Source organism: Hyalella azteca, unplaced genomic scaffold, assembly GCF_000764305.2.
Source record: "Hyalella azteca isolate HAZT.00-mixed unplaced genomic scaffold, Hazt_2.0.2 contig11637, whole genome shotgun sequence".
In the NCBI taxonomy this organism is placed as follows: domain Eukaryota; kingdom Metazoa; phylum Arthropoda; class Malacostraca; order Amphipoda; family Hyalellidae; genus Hyalella; species Hyalella azteca.
Window position 1 is genome coordinate 80,006 of NW_025941627.1, and position 17,902 is coordinate 97,907.

Below are 17,902 nucleotides of genomic sequence, written 5' to 3' on the forward strand. Positions count from 1 at the left end.
CATGCCACCTCAAGACGCCATCTACGCATGCCACCTCTAGACGCCATCTACGCATGCCACCTCCAGACGCCATCCACGCATGCCACCTCCAGACGCGATCTACGCATGCCACCTCCAGACGCGATCTACGCATGCCACCTCTAGACGCCATCTACGCATGCCACCTCCAGACGCGATCTACGCATGCCACCTCTAGACGCCATCTACGCATGCCACCTCCAGACGCGATCTGCGCATGCCACCTCAAGACGCCATCTACGCATGCCACCTCTAGACCCCATCTACACATGCCACCTCCAGACGCAATCTACGCATGCCACCTCCAGACAAATTGCCAATAGAATCGTTCGAAAATTAATCTATGTAAATATTTTTAGCGAACCTTTTGTTAGCTTAGTTTTAAGTCTATTTTTTATGCGCTCCTATGATTTACTTGTTAATCCGACCTTTAGAGTGTGTAGAAAGTCAACAACGTATCAATAGTTTCATGTTAGCTCAGTTCGTAGCCCGCGTCAAAACTGCCCACAATATTTCGGTGCGTAGATTTATGCCTTCCTACAAGTTGTTTATTGTTCTGATTATTATTTGTTATATTCGAATATTATAAGCATACAATGAAGTTTATAGGGCTAATATATTTGTTTGTTCTTACAGATACAAGTTTTTAATCCAATAAACGGGATATTTGTTGTTGAAACCGTGGTTATCCTTGAAAACGCGGACTTACGTCAAACCAAAACCCAACAAAAACGAACAGCGTTTTTACAATCTACATGAGCCAACAATTCATCAGCAGTTCTGCAAAATTGTTCGTCGTCTTCTTATCGAGTTTAAACAGTGGTTATTGCCCTTAATAACAATTGCTTTGAATTTCATATTAGATTGGATTTCCCAGTTCCCTAATTCGTTCGAAATGGTTTCTTATTTTATTATGGCGAAGATTGTTATTTATCAAGAATCAAGTGAAGTGTGGACATGAGAAGCAGAATTTAGGGTCGTTGAAGACTAAATATATCTAATGCGATTTATTCTTGCGCATTCCTCAATAATATACGTACATAAAATGTCGTGAACCGTTTGCTTCTTTCAACAATTAACGTGAAGTTATTACGGATATCATAATATATATTCACTAATCCTATGCCTTTTTAATCGGATTCTTTGCAATCGGAAATAATTTACGGGGTTAGAATTCTTTGAGCTTCCTCATCGCTGTAAATAACAATCAGTTGATATGTTACCGTATCAGACTAAGTGTACAAACCTGTCGGCAAAAAAAAAAAAGAAATCATTGAAAGTCGCTATCACCTTGCATCTAAGTTGACCATGTTTCGACCCCTAATAAATTACTGCTCTATTACTGCCTAGAACCGGACACCGAAGAGCTGGCGATGTCTAGATACGAGTATCGGCCTTCCTGTGCAATTCCTGTTGTGTAAAAGCTGCTTCCTGCCCCGACCCTGCTGCTAATCTGCCTTCCGGGTGCCAAATACGTCTCACAATTTCGAAAGTGTTAAGGTATTTTAGGATATAATTGAGAGGGGTGATCTGACAGAGAGGATTATCGGGCACGATTTATGTTGGGTAAACGGAAAAGTCTTAGTATTTTGCCTACATTTTTAGGAATGTTTATATTTTACTAGACAACGTGACGCTAAAATCTGCAATCACAAATTTTTGAACAAAGTGAAATAATTTCAATATCACTATTAATGATATCTTTTTGTTTGTTTCCAAATTTTGATATAATGGAATCAAATAAGATTTTTGGTAGTAGATATTTCCTCTAGAAGTCATGTTAAGCTCTAAGTAAGCGAAGAGATTAAATAATTTCACATTCGCTTCATCGAATTTAATCATCTTAAAGGAACATGTATACCAATTAAAGCATTAGTCTGCGGAACACACGCAAAACAGGGAATGAAAGTTGGTAGAGACACTCATGTATTAGTAATGAATAAATGGCAGGAAAATGGCACAACACACGAGCGTAAATAGACCTGGGCCGTACAATAAAAAATTACGAATACGATTTCGTAACTCTAACCCAATCACTTACTGCAGCTTCATGTCATTACTAACGGCCAATCACGTTAGTAATCAGCCAGTCACTAACGGCTTTTCAATCTAAACCCACCAATAACTGACAAAAAATCGACCGATATGTGTATTTAGGCTACCATGTGTGCCTAGGCAGCTTCATGTACTTAAGCCACCTAGTGTACTAAGACGGTTACTTTTATAAGAACAAATTTTGGTAAAACGGCCCCAGAAAATGAACTAACTCGAGCAGAGACGACCTAACCCGAAGCAGCTGGACCTCTGAAGCTGGCCATATAATTTTTAAAATATAACAATAGTCAGCCAAGGGAGCCGGCATTCGCTAGCAACAACTCTTGCGGATGTTGACAAATAAAATCAGCAAATGAATAGTTGAACACTCTAATCTTAATTAAAAACTGCGGGTGAATTCACATAGATTCATAACACACCAATTTTGACGTTTTATCTCTCTTCTGCCAGTAAGAGAAGTTTAATATTCTTAAAGAACATTCGGTCTACAAGCATGTGCATGTTATCTGAATGGACCTCAACCTGTGAGTGGCTGATAATAATTGAGATAACATCGGTGGCTGGATAGCGCTATGCAGAGGCCATCTATACACCCGTCCCTGATCTAATTAATTAGCTTGAATAATCTATTTAATTGGTTGATGAAGGTGTAAGGACGGGACGCGTAGCTGAATTTCTGCAGCTTATACAGGAGAGAACGCGATCACTCATCGCGTGCTGCAAGAAATGAAAATGTCATCAAAAGAAAACTAATGGCAATAAATATAGGTAAATTAGTAATGGTACGAACAAATTTGTTCACTTGAACCTGTTCAAATTCACTTGAACCTGTTCACTTGAATTTGTTTACTTGAACCTGTTCACTTGAACCTGCTCAGGCACAATGTGCTCATTTACTTGACTATACATTGGAATTCGCGTTGTAAAACCTTGATTACATTGAAATATTCATACATTTACATATATTCATATATGGTAAGCTCAATAAATACAGTTCTGAAATATCTAAATTATTTAGTTAGAATTTCTCAGCGTAGTAAACGTTTCAACGTATTATTTTCATCGCTCCGACTTTTGAATTACTAAAATTGAGAAATACACAGCGTTTTTTAATACTTTTTAATTGGTTCAATACTTTGCATAACTTTTATATAATAAATTCAAAGTATTTAAATCACAGCATCGCCAAATCTTATATTCGTTGGTTATTTTTAATACGTCAAAAAACTATTCCTTTACCAAATCTGTCAGAGACAGAATTATAAACTATTATGATATATGTTTTCAACCTGGTCGCGCCTTGTTTTCAACAAGGGGCGAGGTATATCCAGTCAAAACATATGTCGAGGTATAGAAATGTCAAGTCATCATTTGTAGTTGTTCATATAGGAGGCTTCAACGACTTCGAATGGAAATCTTTTCATGACTGAAACGTCTGAGAAAAATATCTGAAGAACATCTATCTCAAAGATGAGTTACCGTTTCAATTTCTAGCTATTCTTTTAGATTTTACATAGTCATTAATATCCTGTTTACCTGTGAATATATGTAAAATGGTTCATACGAATGACTGTGGCCAGTGTTATTTCAAATAATTTATTTCCTGCCCCCCACACAACCACCAAGCCATTATTGCCAGATTCCGGAAGGGTCACAGAGTTGGTGTAGTCGCTCATTACCCAGTTAGAACTTCAAGCCCCGACCGGAGATGTTATTGGCTTAATTAAGCCGGACGGAGCAGTGAAACTATAACCGGATATCCATCCCTAAAACTGAGCTGCGCCAGGGCTAATATAGAGACAAATTCTAACAGCTCGGCAAGGACGGAATGCTGCGCTGTTGCAGCGCTGGCACATGGACCTCGCGGCAGCGTTCTGAGCAGAGTAGCCATGCAGGCCGTGCATTACAAAGGGGGTTTTGAGAGAGGGAAACAGGGGGAATTAGAATGTAAACGTTCTGAGCAGAGTAGCTATGCAGGCCGTGCATTACAAAGGGTATTTTGATAGAATGAAACAGAAGGAATTAGAATGAACTCCATGCTCCATCTAAAACGCATAATACGATATTTGGGTTCATTTCTTGTGCCAGTTATGATATTTACATCACGTCATTATTTTAATAGTTTGAATTAGGCAAGAATTTTCTTTCCAGTTTTAACACGCAAACAGAAACGTTTACGCTCATTCACGCTTTACGGAAGCGAGAAATCAATCAGTTTATAATGAGAAAACTTTCTACCGTGGATGCCCGGAAAACAATAAAAAAACATGAATGTAATGGCAAAAATAACATCGAAACAGATTTTCTTTGAAAATGTGTATGAGACCAGCTCCATCATCAGTTCATAAAATTGATGAAATTTTCCTGCGTTTCGGAGCTAGTATCCGAAACGTCTTCATTGAAGATATGTTGAATTTAATTGACGTTTCACGTGCTTTCAAATTCGTGGTGAAATAGCGGTTTAATGATTTAAATAGGTTGTTAATTTTCATATCAATCAATTGGATGACATAAATCTAATGCAAAAATAAAATAAATTGCGATTAAAATTTAGCTTATTATTCACTTACATCCAACTGACGGTATCATTCGAGTGGCAACTGAGTTCATTTGTCTGAAATTAGTGCAGGTGAATATTGTCTACTATCTAATAATCACTCCGACTTTTCCAGAGCCTCAAGAGCAGCTTTAGGCTGATTTGAGCGGGCGGTGTTCATTGAGTGCTGCGTGTCGGCAGGACAGAGCACACTAGCTGGGCAGGTACTGAGAGAATAATTATCGCTTTTACGCGGCTGGCGATATCGTCTCTGATGCGGACATTTCTGCTCTATCGCGTCTCTACGGCGGCCCTATATCCGGCGTCAGCCAGCTGTATTCCCTGCTCTAAACTTTACCTTCGTATTATTTTCCAAAGCCTACTAATGAAATTTTCAAAGTGTGAGGCGCTTACAGCCTCGTCTCTATTAATCTCGGCGACTTTATTCTTAAGTAATAGGTATTAAAACTTTTGCATTCTGATCCTGACTCTAAAACCAGGCCATCAGTTACTGATATCATTTACGGAGATGATCCATACTTCTCCCGCTTGCAAAATACAATGCCAACACTCTAGTAAACACTGACCCAGGAAGAAATTCACACTGCACCAACCATCAGATACACAGTTCATCCTTGCCCGAGAACCTTGCACACCAATAGCTCTCTCACCAGCCAGCGATGCGTTCAGTGGTGAAGAGGGCCTTCCACTCTTCATACTTCAGGTTCGGTGAGCCTACGGTGCCTTCGAATGAGAGGAAGAAGAGGCCTTTTTCGCCTTTGAACACTTGGCCAGGCAGGAATTCTTTGTGGCAGAAAATCATTGAAACTGTTTGGAAAATTCTTCAACCAGCCTTCTTGGAGCTTACTACGAAGAAGCAAAGCGGGCTCGTCTTAAGGCAGACCCGCGGCGCTCTGATATAATTGCTTTAACTGTGTACTTGAACGGTCATCCGAATTTCCGCTGTACCTAGTTTTGTGCCGCATTTTCCTAAATATTTACTTCCGGCCTTTATTTGTTGTGCACAACCTTAGCCTATTTATTCCTTTAATTTATGGTACATGTTTTTGTCAACTAATTTCGAACGCTTTGGCTGGCCCGTCAACCTTGGAGTCTGTTAGCCCTTATAAATTCATTTGCTTATACTATAACCTTAGTTGACCAGCACTTTAAAATTCTGATTAGACCAGGGTAGCATTCGACTTTGATTGACGGGTATTGTTGAGTCTCTTACTTAACTTTACCTATTAAAATTTAACCTATAAAAGCCAAAGTGTTCATGTTAGTTGTGGTGCGTTTATACGTGGAAAGGTGGCTACCTATTTAACTTATATATAGCTCACAGTTACCAATATCGTCTAAATTAATACTGCACTTAAACTATCGTCAAAGCTTGCATGTTTAAATGGACACGACACCTCTGAAAGCACAGTTTGTGCACTTATTTTGGTTTAATAATGTGAGCACTGATCTGGAATTAATTCAATACTGAAACTCTGAAATTTTAACAGCTTAGTACATGTAGCGCCGTGGTTTTAATTCAACGTATCTTTTCATTCAGCATTTCATCCTCTAAACTTCAAGTTACGACCACCACAAAGCCGACCAGGACGCTATTTTTCTCTGAAACTGGATTACATCATGAAGAATACTAATTCCTTTACAGCTTAAGATAAATGATTAAATCGGTTCAACTCCAATCATGGGGTTGAACTTGTTTAAACCTTACTTAATTATTGTGAAATAACTTTTGGATTAGGATTAAAATCTGCGTGGGGATAAATACCCCACAAAACAACAAGAAATAATTTACTAACAATTTGAAGCGTTATATAATCAATAAACACAATTGATTTCTTGCACTCATAAATATGCACAAAATTAGACATCCTGCCTGAACTCCTTACAGCAGTCGGTTTAAACATGAAATCTTCGTGTAAATATTAATTCTCTCTTAGTTAGTTATCGCATCTGCAGAATGAATGTTACTACTTTTTGTGATGAATCGATTAGATTATTCGAGAATGCAGAGCGAGAATGGAAGGAATGTTGGGAAGCAGCAAATCTCTGCTCCCACAACATTGACATTACTGGGCTCACTCAAATGCAAAAAAAAAAAATATTAAAGAAACATACATTGGGCTCCCGTCTTCGATTTTTGATTTTATTGCCAGCTTGCTTGCAGGTTGGCAAAATCCATCCTCACGGCGCTCCAAAAGATCAAAGTCCTGGAAGGTCAGCACGGCTCGCTCACACTTGCCGGCTTGCAGCACGATGTCCATTGCTACCCCTGCGCATTTGATCACATGGAATTACGATGTCTAGTGGAGGCGCGTTCGTATTAGAAGTATTGGAAATAGTAGCAGTGAGCTCAGCGTTCAATCGACCGAATCTGGCCCTTCGCCGCTTCTAGACATCGTTGAATTCCTACAGCTTGACGGATTGCTGGTACTCTCAACATTATCTACTGGGCTACTCTGCCACCACATTATGGGAAATAAAACAAGGCAAAATTCTGTGACTAACTGAGAAACTATGATTAAATAGGTAAAATTATTACCAGCCATCAACTTGTATTTGTTGCGTCACCGCACTTTAGAACGGAAAAGTTCACTGATGGGAAAGACTATTTTAATAATCATTTATGGATATGTATTGGTTTCGTTTCCAATCGATAATGGGGAGACACTCAAGGCACTAAATTCGGGTACTGCCTAGGCTTCAGCCGAATAGTCGTTACCTTTGGCGCAAAGTGATCCGGGCTTTGCTAGACCACCCGATCGAAATCAGTCTCTTGTCAGAATATTTTTTCGACTTTATAGTCGTCTGCGAGTATGAGAAGGGTTGGCCGAACCGAGTCATACCGAGCTTGTAAAGTTCCCAGAGGCAGGATATGCTTGAGCCGAAGAGATATAGAGCGGCTGATTTTTTGCGCCGTGGCAGCAGATAGATAGAGAGTCCGTGGGCCTATCTGAAGTCCGTGGCAGCACCTACTCTGTGTCTCCCATCCTCTAAATTTTGTTAGGCTTTTGTTTTCATTGATACGTATTATTGTTCACACATAGCTGCTTCCAAAGAGTAAAACAGAGAAAATCTTACCCGAATCTGAGTGTGCATATATCAATTTTGCCAGCAGATTATCTCAATTTTGACCTCAATTTTTGATAAATGCACACCTTCGATGGATTAATAAAATGAAAAACAAGTGAGCAATCATTGGTCTTAGGTTAGGTTTTGTAACAATGTTACTTCATTTTTCCATACCACAGCCTGAAGTTCCTGAACATTCAGGGTTCTTGACCACAGTATTGTTCATCGTAATAGTGCTTGAATTTGTCCAAAATAATTTCAGCATCGCATCTGGAACATAAAAAATCGTTGAAGAAAACAATAAATTTTGTTTATGGTTTGACATATGAATCAAGGGAGTTGAATACATCCCATGGAAGATTTGTTTGCTATTTAACTTCTCATCATACACAAACCAGTAGCAAGAACGACTACTGTGTACAAAATTTCTCATGAAATATAATAAATATCTACTCATCGTGATCATGATCTCGTGACTTTTATATATAGTTTACACGCATCAGTGCATGTTATATGATTGTGTTAGTCATGAACTCCCGTTCATAGGTGCTAACAATATGCTAATGGAATCATCCAAATATATAGTGTTCATTGGGATATCATATCAGAAATTTCAATTTCCATCAATTAACATAGTTTATATATTTTCGCTTCTTGAAAATTATACTCAAATTATAACGATAGAAACGAAGATTTAATTTGTAACAATAGTAACGTCGTGAAAAATTCCATTTTCGACTCGTTTCACAGTACATTTCAATGTCAAACATCCCTTAAATCATATTCATAATCTAGAAATGTTAATCCTTAAATCTTATCCGATATATGCATATCAATTAGTTTAATGCAAGCGTTCGAAGCATCAAAAGATTCCACGGAAAATTTCCAAATGAGAAAATTAATCATGTCCACTTGGCTCTGTACCGTCATAGGCCATCTCCAGAACTTCACAGTTCTTGCCCTTCGTGCCTGGCGGGCAGAGGCAGCTGCAGGCGGGGCCCATGTAGCCGTGGTTCAGGCAAGGGTCATTCTCGAGCTTGCATGTCTTCAGGTTGGTCCCTGCTGTAATAGGAGATATTCTAAATGAAGGTAAGTGAGTATGTAAAAGAGGTATTAGAGGTATATTCTCATTACCACAGCATATAATAACTTTCACGAAAGAAAAAATATGACGAGACACGTTGTGATAAGTTTATTTCCATAGACAGAAAAATTAAATTAAGAATTTCATTCAGGAATATGATTTGCATTTCTTTTAAGAACTCTGGTCCCTTTGAATGCGTGAATTAGTGAAAATTTGGAACATTTAAAATGACGTAGTATTCGAATATTGATTCTAGCCAATTCGTAAGCTTAAAAATCTCACTTTCTCCAAATCCCGCCCAAAGGAAAACAACATTTTATATCTAGAGCTATAGCTCGAGTTGTGAAGGCAGTTGTCGTCCTTCAGACCAACTTACCTAACATAATCTCATTTATATGGTCACAAAGTGTGGGACAAATTAGTTCAGTAATAATTGGTTGTTTTACAAGCGATTGAATCAGCAAAGTGAATTAACCACTGTTTAAAAAATTCACTGGTGGTAGGTATAATGATTTGATTTAAAAATGTATCATTTGATTCCAGTGCATGGAAATTCTTTAGAATTCTACCATTTATAGTGTAAACATTTTTCGTCTAGTTTAGTTAATTCTACACTATTAAATGCACGTACAATAAAAAAGACAATGTTGAAAAGGCGGACCATAATTTTTTTTTATTATTTCTCACTTTTCGTTCAATCAGGGTCGAGAAAGTTCAAATTTTTTCGTTCAAAGTAGCAAATTTGAGATGATCCAAACATGGTTTCCTATAATATAAAACACTGTTACCTATAATACATAACATGGTTTCCTATAATATGAAACACTGTTACCTATAATATATATAACATGGGTACCTATAATATATAATGCGGTTACCTATAACATATAACATGGTTACCTATTTATAATATATAACATGTTTACCTATATTATAATAGAAATTTAAAAGCGAAGAAAACTCCACAAAAATTCAGCATTTCTCTATTGAAAACGTTTCGGAGACCAGCTCCATCGTCAGTTCGATAAATCTAGAACACAAATACAGTCAGAAAATAAATAAAGTTTGGAGTCATAAGAAAGAAAAACAAAAACAACAGAAGTTAAAACCTAAATTTACAGGCAAAGGGCAGAATAATAAAGAAATACCTATCTATTCACAATTTCTAATGGATAAGAACTGTAGGCAGCATTTAAACTAGGCTTCTCTTTAAAAATATACAATGATTCCAAAATGCGCAGATCGGAAGCACCAGAACTATACGCTAAAATCTTAAAGTCAGTGTCGGACACCGGAACGTTGCACTGTTCGGCGTGAGTGCGCACAGCCTCATGTGGAGGGCGCGATAGTAACTGCCCAGTCCTATAACACCTCCCTTTATGCTCAGCGACCCTAGTGTAAAGGTTGCGTGCCGTCATTCCGACGTACGCAGATGCACATCGTGCACAACTAAATTTATAAACTAGGGACGATCGCATGTGAGAAGGGAGGATATCCTTGTACCTAAAAAACGAACCTATTTTGAAATTGTTAACCAGTAAGATACGAAGATTAATGTCCGGTAAGTATTTCATAAACAAATCTCTTAATTCTTTTGACATAACTTCGCACGCATGGCCGAAGTATGGAAAAGAACAGTAAACCACTTTTCTACTATCAGGCTCTGGAACAACTTCACTGTATCGCTTAGACATGAATTTCTTAATCTGGGTAAACACCAGGCCAGAAGGAAATCCATTAAGCGAGAAGGCGTTGCGCAAAAATTCAAATTCAGAATGCATGGCATGGAAAGTCGAGCATATACGAAAGCCGCGGTGTAATAGTGTTTGAAACCCGTTTAACTTGAATCTAAAAGAATAAAAACTAAAGAAGCTGGTGCTTAGGCTGGTGAAAGTTGATTTTCTGAAAAAAGATGTTTGAAAATGGCCATTAGATTTAGTAATATTGCAGTCTAGAAAGGACAAACTATTGTTCGATTCAAGTTCCATTGTGAATTTAATAGAATTATGTTGCAAGTTTAGGTAATCGAAGAAAAGTTTTACATGAGAGGGATGCTTGAAAATAAGAAAGGTGTCATCAACATAGCTGTTGTAAAAAATTGGTTTAAAATCAGATATGCTCAGATATAATTTTTAATAACAGATATTTTTTTGACTGGTCAGAGACCAGTCTTGTTCACTGCGAATTTCGGTTAGTATCGCCATATAACTCACGAATGAAAAAAAATTTCACGAGCTAAACATTGCCGACAGGCTCTAATGAATACGTGTACCAAGTTTCATAGAGTTACCTTCATTAATTTGGCAGATATTGCTTGTTCACTGAATTTGGGGAGTGGCCGTGAGACCGACCACAAGTCCGGCCGTAAATTTGTCCGAGACGTACATCACAGCGGGGCACGCCAGAGTTGCCAATCCCGCTATATCTAGCGTATTTTCAACGCATTTCGCGGAATAGAATTAACTTTATCTGAAAAAATGCATGCAAAATGTAGGTAAATTTATCTTCTCAGCTACAAAATTTTATTATTTTGGGTATTTTGGGTTTAAAGTACCAGGTTTTACCTTGACAGTCATTGAGAGGTCTGGTGGCAACACTGGTGCACGCACGGGCTAGCCAATCAGTCCTTACTCGCGGGTGGAGGTGGTTGGTGGTTGTGCACTATGGATCTATCGGTGTTCTGCATGTAATGTATGATAATTCGTAGCAAGTTTAGCATGATAACTTAGTTTTAGCAGGCTCTCTAGTGCTTTAAAGTGTAGATAGTACATTGCCATATATTGCGCGTTTCAATGTGTGAACTGTTGACCTGATGTGATAGAGAAAAGTTTTCCCGTCATGTCTGGCTACGACTTAACGCGAATTGGTCTAGAAGTTTCTGAATAAATTCAATACTCTGTAAGGCGCCTCTTCGATCATAGTATTACACGTTTTCAATCTCAACTGGAGATGATTGATCCAATTAATGTTTCCAAAGCATTTAGAAATTTGTGTGTAATTACGAACAATATTTCGTGAAGTTTATTTCGGAAGTTTAAGAATGATAGTTCATATATTTTTTGATCGTTCCAGGCTGTTAACGAATTCATTCAGTTCCACAATATCAACTAAATAAACAAATATTAAAGGAAAATCAGGTTTCATAATTCTAGATCCAATACGAAATGTGTACATGTTCGTGTATTAATATTAATCCTCTTGCATTTCACCCTGTATAACGCGAGAAATGTTGCGGTGGAATCTTCTAGATATCTGCATACCGGGTCGTATATAGATAGCCTTCCTGACGTTTCTGGGGCTGTATAATTCCCACTCTATGAATTGTCTGCTATTTTGCGTTATTAAATAAGTTGATCAAAGGGTTTTCATGGTAAAATGTACTCCTGGGGCCGTATTATCAAAACTTCATATACCTATACGCAAAATCGACTTACGAGTGGCGTAAGTGCTGATATGATGACGTAACTCTAGCGGTGGTATTATCAAAACATTTGCGCGGGAAGCTACGTAACGTACGTAACTGTACGCCTGCTCGGAGATATCGTAATGTTACGGGAGAGCGGGTAACTATTAATAAATATAACAGCTGCCTAAACGCTCATTGTCCCCGGGCAGGAGATGCTACTGGTAACGAGGGGTGACGCATACAATAAGACATACTAAGGCACAAGAATAAAATTCAACCCGAAGTTTTATTCAATCTAGACAAGAAACTTAGACAAATATAAATACCAACTACCTACTTCATCGGCTACTTAACTAAAAAACATTTATTCAAATAGTCGACCCGCGACAATTCTAAAACCTATTGACCTTTACACAAAACTGAACACGAGACGCGCCGACTTCCCGAGAGCCGCGTATCTCTTCCAGGGAAAGCCCTAATACATTAACGGGCCACCCCAAGCGGCACAGACACCGGGCCTAGAACACGATGGCTTGACCCAGGCAAGCCTAGGGGGGTCACGCCTCCACGAGGAACTTCAAGACTAGTTAACTCGTCATTAGGCGCTCCAATAGGGTACGACGATAGGCGCCCAACACGGCTCGGCTATGCAGAGCACACGGGAAACCAAGGGGCAGACTAGTCCAGTCGGCTCCCACGTCAGGTAAACACTGGAGGCAGTCGGCTTCTTCCAACGGTGCACGTCCCCGGTAAACACCCTTGAACAAACGCCTGAGAAGAACACGGTCGGATCTCAGAAGCCGACGCCACACCAGAAAAGGTCCCTCCCACCTGGGAAGCAGAATATGCCATTAAATCTCTCAAGCAAAAATAGGAAAAAACCCCACTTCACAGTCCACTGAACTTCATATAAATTCTGAACCGGTAATATTAACAGCGTCTATGTACGACTCCTTCACACAAGCCGAGCCTAACCGGCAATCACAACCAGAACACTAACACCTCCTCACCTCATCCACGGAAGCCAACGAACCACATTGCCAGCCTAAAACCGCTCAGCCCGCTCGTGACCTCGCGGCAGATTCGTTTAGAGAACACCTGCGTGTCAAACCTCTGCAGTAAGTGGAGTGTTGCACAAGTTTAGAGGGTCTGCTGAAGCAATAGGAAACTATTGATTTACTAGCAAGTAGCAACACGGTGAATTGTGATAGAATTTTGTCAATAATCCGACATATAATATGTGATCGTGCTAAACGGTGCTTTTGGGATAAAAATGTCAATTGCCTTTTGTGCTATAATTTACAAGTAAATGTTTATATTCATATCTTAGAGTTTTATGATCATTCACTTGAACAATATATTAATGCCTTTTTTATTCAAAATTATATTGAGGTTGACAAGCCAACCATTTTTCTAGTTCTCTGCAAACAAATTTATTTCTTTGCACGACAGTCGCAACTCCAACTCACGATATTTTCTAAATTCTTTGTAACCTTCTAAAAAATTCTTCTAATTTCGAATGGGAATAATGCATTTACATATTTGCCCAAATTGCAGGAATATTTGGTTAATGATCACAACAACATGTGCATTGCTATTTGGATAACGTCTCGCTCATTTATCCAAATACACCCTAGTCTGGCACCGCAAATGCCGCTGACACCACACATCTTGCTTTCATCCAGGCGCACTGCGCACTGGTCGAGAGGAGCTTACTGGAGCTATAGGAAGAGCAAATCCATAGCCTCTGATTGGTCAGTTAGCCAGATGGTTTTGTTAATACGCTTTTAGCTAAGACTTGCGTACGAAAAATTTGATAATGTCAAAATTAGGGTGTACTTGCGTAACACGTAACTTTTTTGTCGTAAGTACAAAAAGTTACGAAGTTTTGATAATCTTGCCCCTGTTGAAGCGTAAAGAAAATGTTTAAAAGCAGCAACTTGAAAGCATGAAATCTAATGTCTGCTCCCAAACCTGGTCTGGTTCTCGCAGTACATTCAAACCGCTAGTAGAAAATTTTAAAATTACTTGATCAAATTCGGATTGAATGTTTTTTTAACTGCTATTTTATATTGATGGTTTGGATGAAAGAATTCTTCAAACTTAACCATTAAACTATATAATTTAAACTTTAAACTATGATCTTTGACATGAAACGATTATGAATGTCTAGGACCGCTTTTGGATACATCGCACGGCAGGCAAGGGATTTATGTAAAAACCCTGTTACCTTCAAATTTTTTTATTCGTATCGTGCATGAATCTTTTCTTAGACAAAAATAATGATATTATCTATAACTTTGCGACGGAACTGTCAGACACAAATCACTTGTCTTAGTTTGGCTGGATCTTCACTTAACGAATATTTTTTATATTAAAAATATTGAAAATCCTACTAATCCCACCGGCAGTTACTAAACATCTTCCATTTCAGAGTTTTGCACCGAGTGTAGATATTGGTTATGCTGCTTTTATTCAACCAATGAGAAAAGAGAATACATTTACACCAGACAAGATGGCCACCGCCACGATTGAATGTGACATTTGTAATGAGCAATACAACTCAAACGACCGCAAGCCGCTATGTCTGCCTTGTGGTCACTCGTTTTGCTTCTATTGCATCACGCGTTTATTCAATGTTCCCGAGACCAAAAACTGTCCGAAATGCAGAAAACTAATTTCTCAAGATGCCGATCAATTGCCAGTTATCTTCGCATTGATTCCAACCAATGAGAAATCACTTCCAAGTGCTGTGGGTTCACCGTCAGAAGCGCTGTGCCCCCAGCACCAGAAGGCGCTGGATTATTTCTGCGTGGACTGCGTAGAGTCCGTGTGCTTCACTTGCTGCAGGGCCACGCACGCCACGCACAAAATAGAGATGATAGACGACCTGCTTCAGGATAACGAGAACGTTAATGGCGTCTGGGCGAAAATACGGTCCACGTTGCAGAACAAACTCGACAGCGTTAGTTCGGTCGTCACGTTATCTGATGGTTTATCGGGCTTTATTGATGACATCATCAAATTGAAGCCTGATTTTGATGGCTGGAAGGATTTGCTGTTGGCTCAGAAAGTGTCAACCGAGCAGGACCTCCAGGCCTGAGATGCCTCGGTCACCAGACTGGATGGAAACAAGAGACTCAATTGCAAGGAAATTCTCTGCCGTCTGAAATTGAACTTTGGAGAAAATGGAAAGCTACCTGAAATCAAGACATTACTGGATGCTGCCGCTAAAACAAGTGCGTCGTTAGAGGTGAGTGAAATATTTGCTATAATACATGGATAGATGCGATGATTGTCTTGGGATCATACATGTCATTGTGCTGAAGGTATACCTGTCCTGAAAGCGCTAAATGACGAATAATATTGTCTAAATGAATGATTTTGATCGCGTCTTGTTTGAAGCATTTCGCTGAGAAGAAGTCGAATTCTTTTGTTTGAGTTTCAAATTTTTAGCGTGGCATATGAAAATATTGTTCGATCATTTATTCAGCCTGACTAGTCTAACGCCGCGGTAAAGGTGATATTTTTCTAGCAGATTATTTTCTATCAAACATATACTTCTGTTGGTATTGATTAACTTATGAATGATCAAATTAAATTATCAAAAAAGCCCAAATTTTATTTAGTGATCTACGATGAACAAAGTATAGTATTAGTTACTCTAAAAACGCATATTCACCGTAATAATTGAACGTTTTCTGTTTCCTACCTCTGGGGAATTTCTGTTTAGTAACAAAGTTACTAATTAATCTCTTTGTAATAGAACGCAAAATGACCTTTTGAAAATCGAGACTTAGCAAAACTTAAACTTAAATGAATTAATCTGATTGAAATTTTCCTCGCCCTACAGCTACAGACGTGTGAGGTCATGCCGATTGGCAAACCTTGGATCATCTCCAGCAGTGATGAAGGAGAACGAGCCCTCGCAAGCCTGGCCAGCAACAGGCAGCCCAGTCACCTCGTGGTGCTGTCCTCCCACACCCGCCCCATCCCGGTGCTGGGGGAGCTGCTGTCCACCCACACCCGCCCCATCCCGGGGCTGGGGGAGCTGCTGTCCCGCCTCGCCGCCCTCTACTCCGGCGACATCAGCCTGCTGCCCCTGGACTCCTTCTGGAGGCCGGCAGGACAGTCGGATGGAGGCTTGGGAAATATCGTCGATGAGTTAAGGTGGGTCGTGTAATCTCATAAGTTACCGCATTGTTTTAGCCCCCGAATACAGTTCACACTTCGTGCTGCTTGCAGCCCTTCAGCCTTGCCGTGACAGATGCCACGAAATAATCTTCTAGAAAATTTAATATATTTTCATTCCATGTTCTTGCTAATGTTACTCTCTTTAATTAAATTCACAAACAAGAAAAATTTTCTGTCTGAAAGTCCCGAAAAGGGCAAGAAAAATTAACTTTAAGGGAATTTCTCACACACTTCTGTAATCTCCTCAAATTCTGATTATCATTTACCATAAGGATATTACATGGTTGTCAATATCATGTGTTTATATCATTATTTATTATATGTTTATATGTTACATTCATTTTATGACAGTACAAGGCTGACTGCCGTGTACGTTTCCCCCCACCAAGTCAGTTGGGATAATTTCAATTGCAACATCCGTCTCGACTGCCGAGCCGATGCACTGTGTTGTGCTAAATTGAAAATACGTACTATCAGTGAGTAATTCATTGTTTTCTTGTATATTCATACATATATACATATGATTTTCTCATAATTATCAAGTCTTTCAAACGGCTGTATTTTCGAAGCCGTATGGAATTTTTGTAATTATTGCCAACTTAAACCAAACATGGCCATCGTCAAATGTTTAAATAAACGAAAGTATTCGAGGAGGAAGAAATTATACCCGTTTTCATTCTTATTCTATACCTTTTTATCTCATAATTGATGCAGATTAAGACCGAGAGGAAGTGTGCAGAACCTAGAAGCCAAGCTATCTAGTACTAGAAAGAACTTGTATCAAGCCGCAAATAACGAGAAGTATAAAGACATAAATACTATTGTGACTGATGAATAATAGCGTACAATTTTAATGTTGATGTAATTTGGTCAACAGCAAATTTATGCTGCGCCAAGGGCGTCCCGAACAACGTTGGCACTACCTTAAAGGATCGCGGTGTTGAGGTCACCCGCTGGCACTTTCCCGACATCAAAGATCAGGACGTGGCCTGGTTGTCACACATCCTGTCATCATATTCCGACAACTGCCTTCAAAGGTATGTGTTTTACAGAACGATTAGTACACGTACCACAATATAAGTACATGAGTTGCATGCTAACCCATGCGATGCCATGTGTCTGATTCTCCTACCCCGTTAACTGTCATGAAGAGTATGTGTCGTGCAGTTCGATCTTAATATCTCCATGAGCTGTATTCTAACCCTACTGCTGGCGAGTGATAAGATCATTATTATTATTCTCTCACAATTCAAAACCAAACAAAATTGAACCGGAATCTTGAATGTTACTGATTGCAAAAGGGGCGCCTCCAAGAAACAGGTAGCCTTTCATCCGAAGCTTTCTTTTTAGATTTAATTATCGAGCATTTATTACCCAAACAGAGAATATATTATTTTGTTTTCTCTCCGAAGATCAAATATTTTATTTGTACTCATTATCCCAGACGCATTTATTTAGATTCCTATTTTCGTATTCGGGCCATCGGGTGGTCGATGTGCCTTAACGTAGGGTTTTTAGG

The 17,902-nt window shown here is 39.0% G+C and overlaps 2 protein-coding genes across 2 annotated transcripts in view; one reads left to right on the top strand and one right to left on the bottom strand.

Annotated features, from left to right (window-relative positions):
• Positions 1-4,727: 4,727 nt before the first annotated feature.
• Positions 4,728-9,166, bottom strand: LOC108680711. Its single transcript, XM_018169600.1, has 6 exons — positions 9,160-9,166; positions 8,624-8,758; positions 7,874-7,969; positions 6,746-6,899; positions 5,281-5,430; positions 4,728-4,836 (listed from the first exon to the last, which is right to left on the bottom strand). The coding sequence occupies exons 1-6, from the start codon at positions 9,164-9,166 to the stop codon at positions 4,728-4,730; spliced, it is 651 nt and encodes a 216-aa protein (XP_018025089.1).
• A 5,538-nt stretch (positions 9,167-14,704) lies between these two features.
• The window catches only part of LOC108680712, a 4,952-nt gene continuing 1,754 nt past the window's right edge, over positions 14,705-17,902 (top strand). Inside the window, exons 1-5 of the mRNA XM_047882926.1 lie at positions 14,705-14,786; positions 14,958-15,286; positions 16,043-16,359; positions 16,735-16,859; positions 17,261-17,420. Of these exons, the coding sequence (XP_047738882.1) occupies positions 14,705-14,786; positions 14,958-15,286; positions 16,043-16,359; positions 16,735-16,859; positions 17,261-17,420 (1,013 nt within the window). The remainder of the gene's footprint in view (positions 14,787-14,957; positions 15,287-16,042; positions 16,360-16,734; positions 16,860-17,260; positions 17,421-17,902) is intronic.

Bases quoted from the DNA above. Each gene is read 5' to 3' on its own strand.
- LOC108680711 (XM_018169600.1), bottom strand. The intron at 7,970-8,623 runs GTACAGAGCCAA...TTTATGTTCCAG, and splicing joins TCTGGAGATGGCCTATGACG to ATGCGATGCTGAAATTATTT. The intron at 5,431-6,745 runs GTATGTTTCTTT...AACAGTTTCAAT, and splicing joins ATCGAAGACGGGAGCCCAAT to GATTTTCTGCCACAAAGAAT.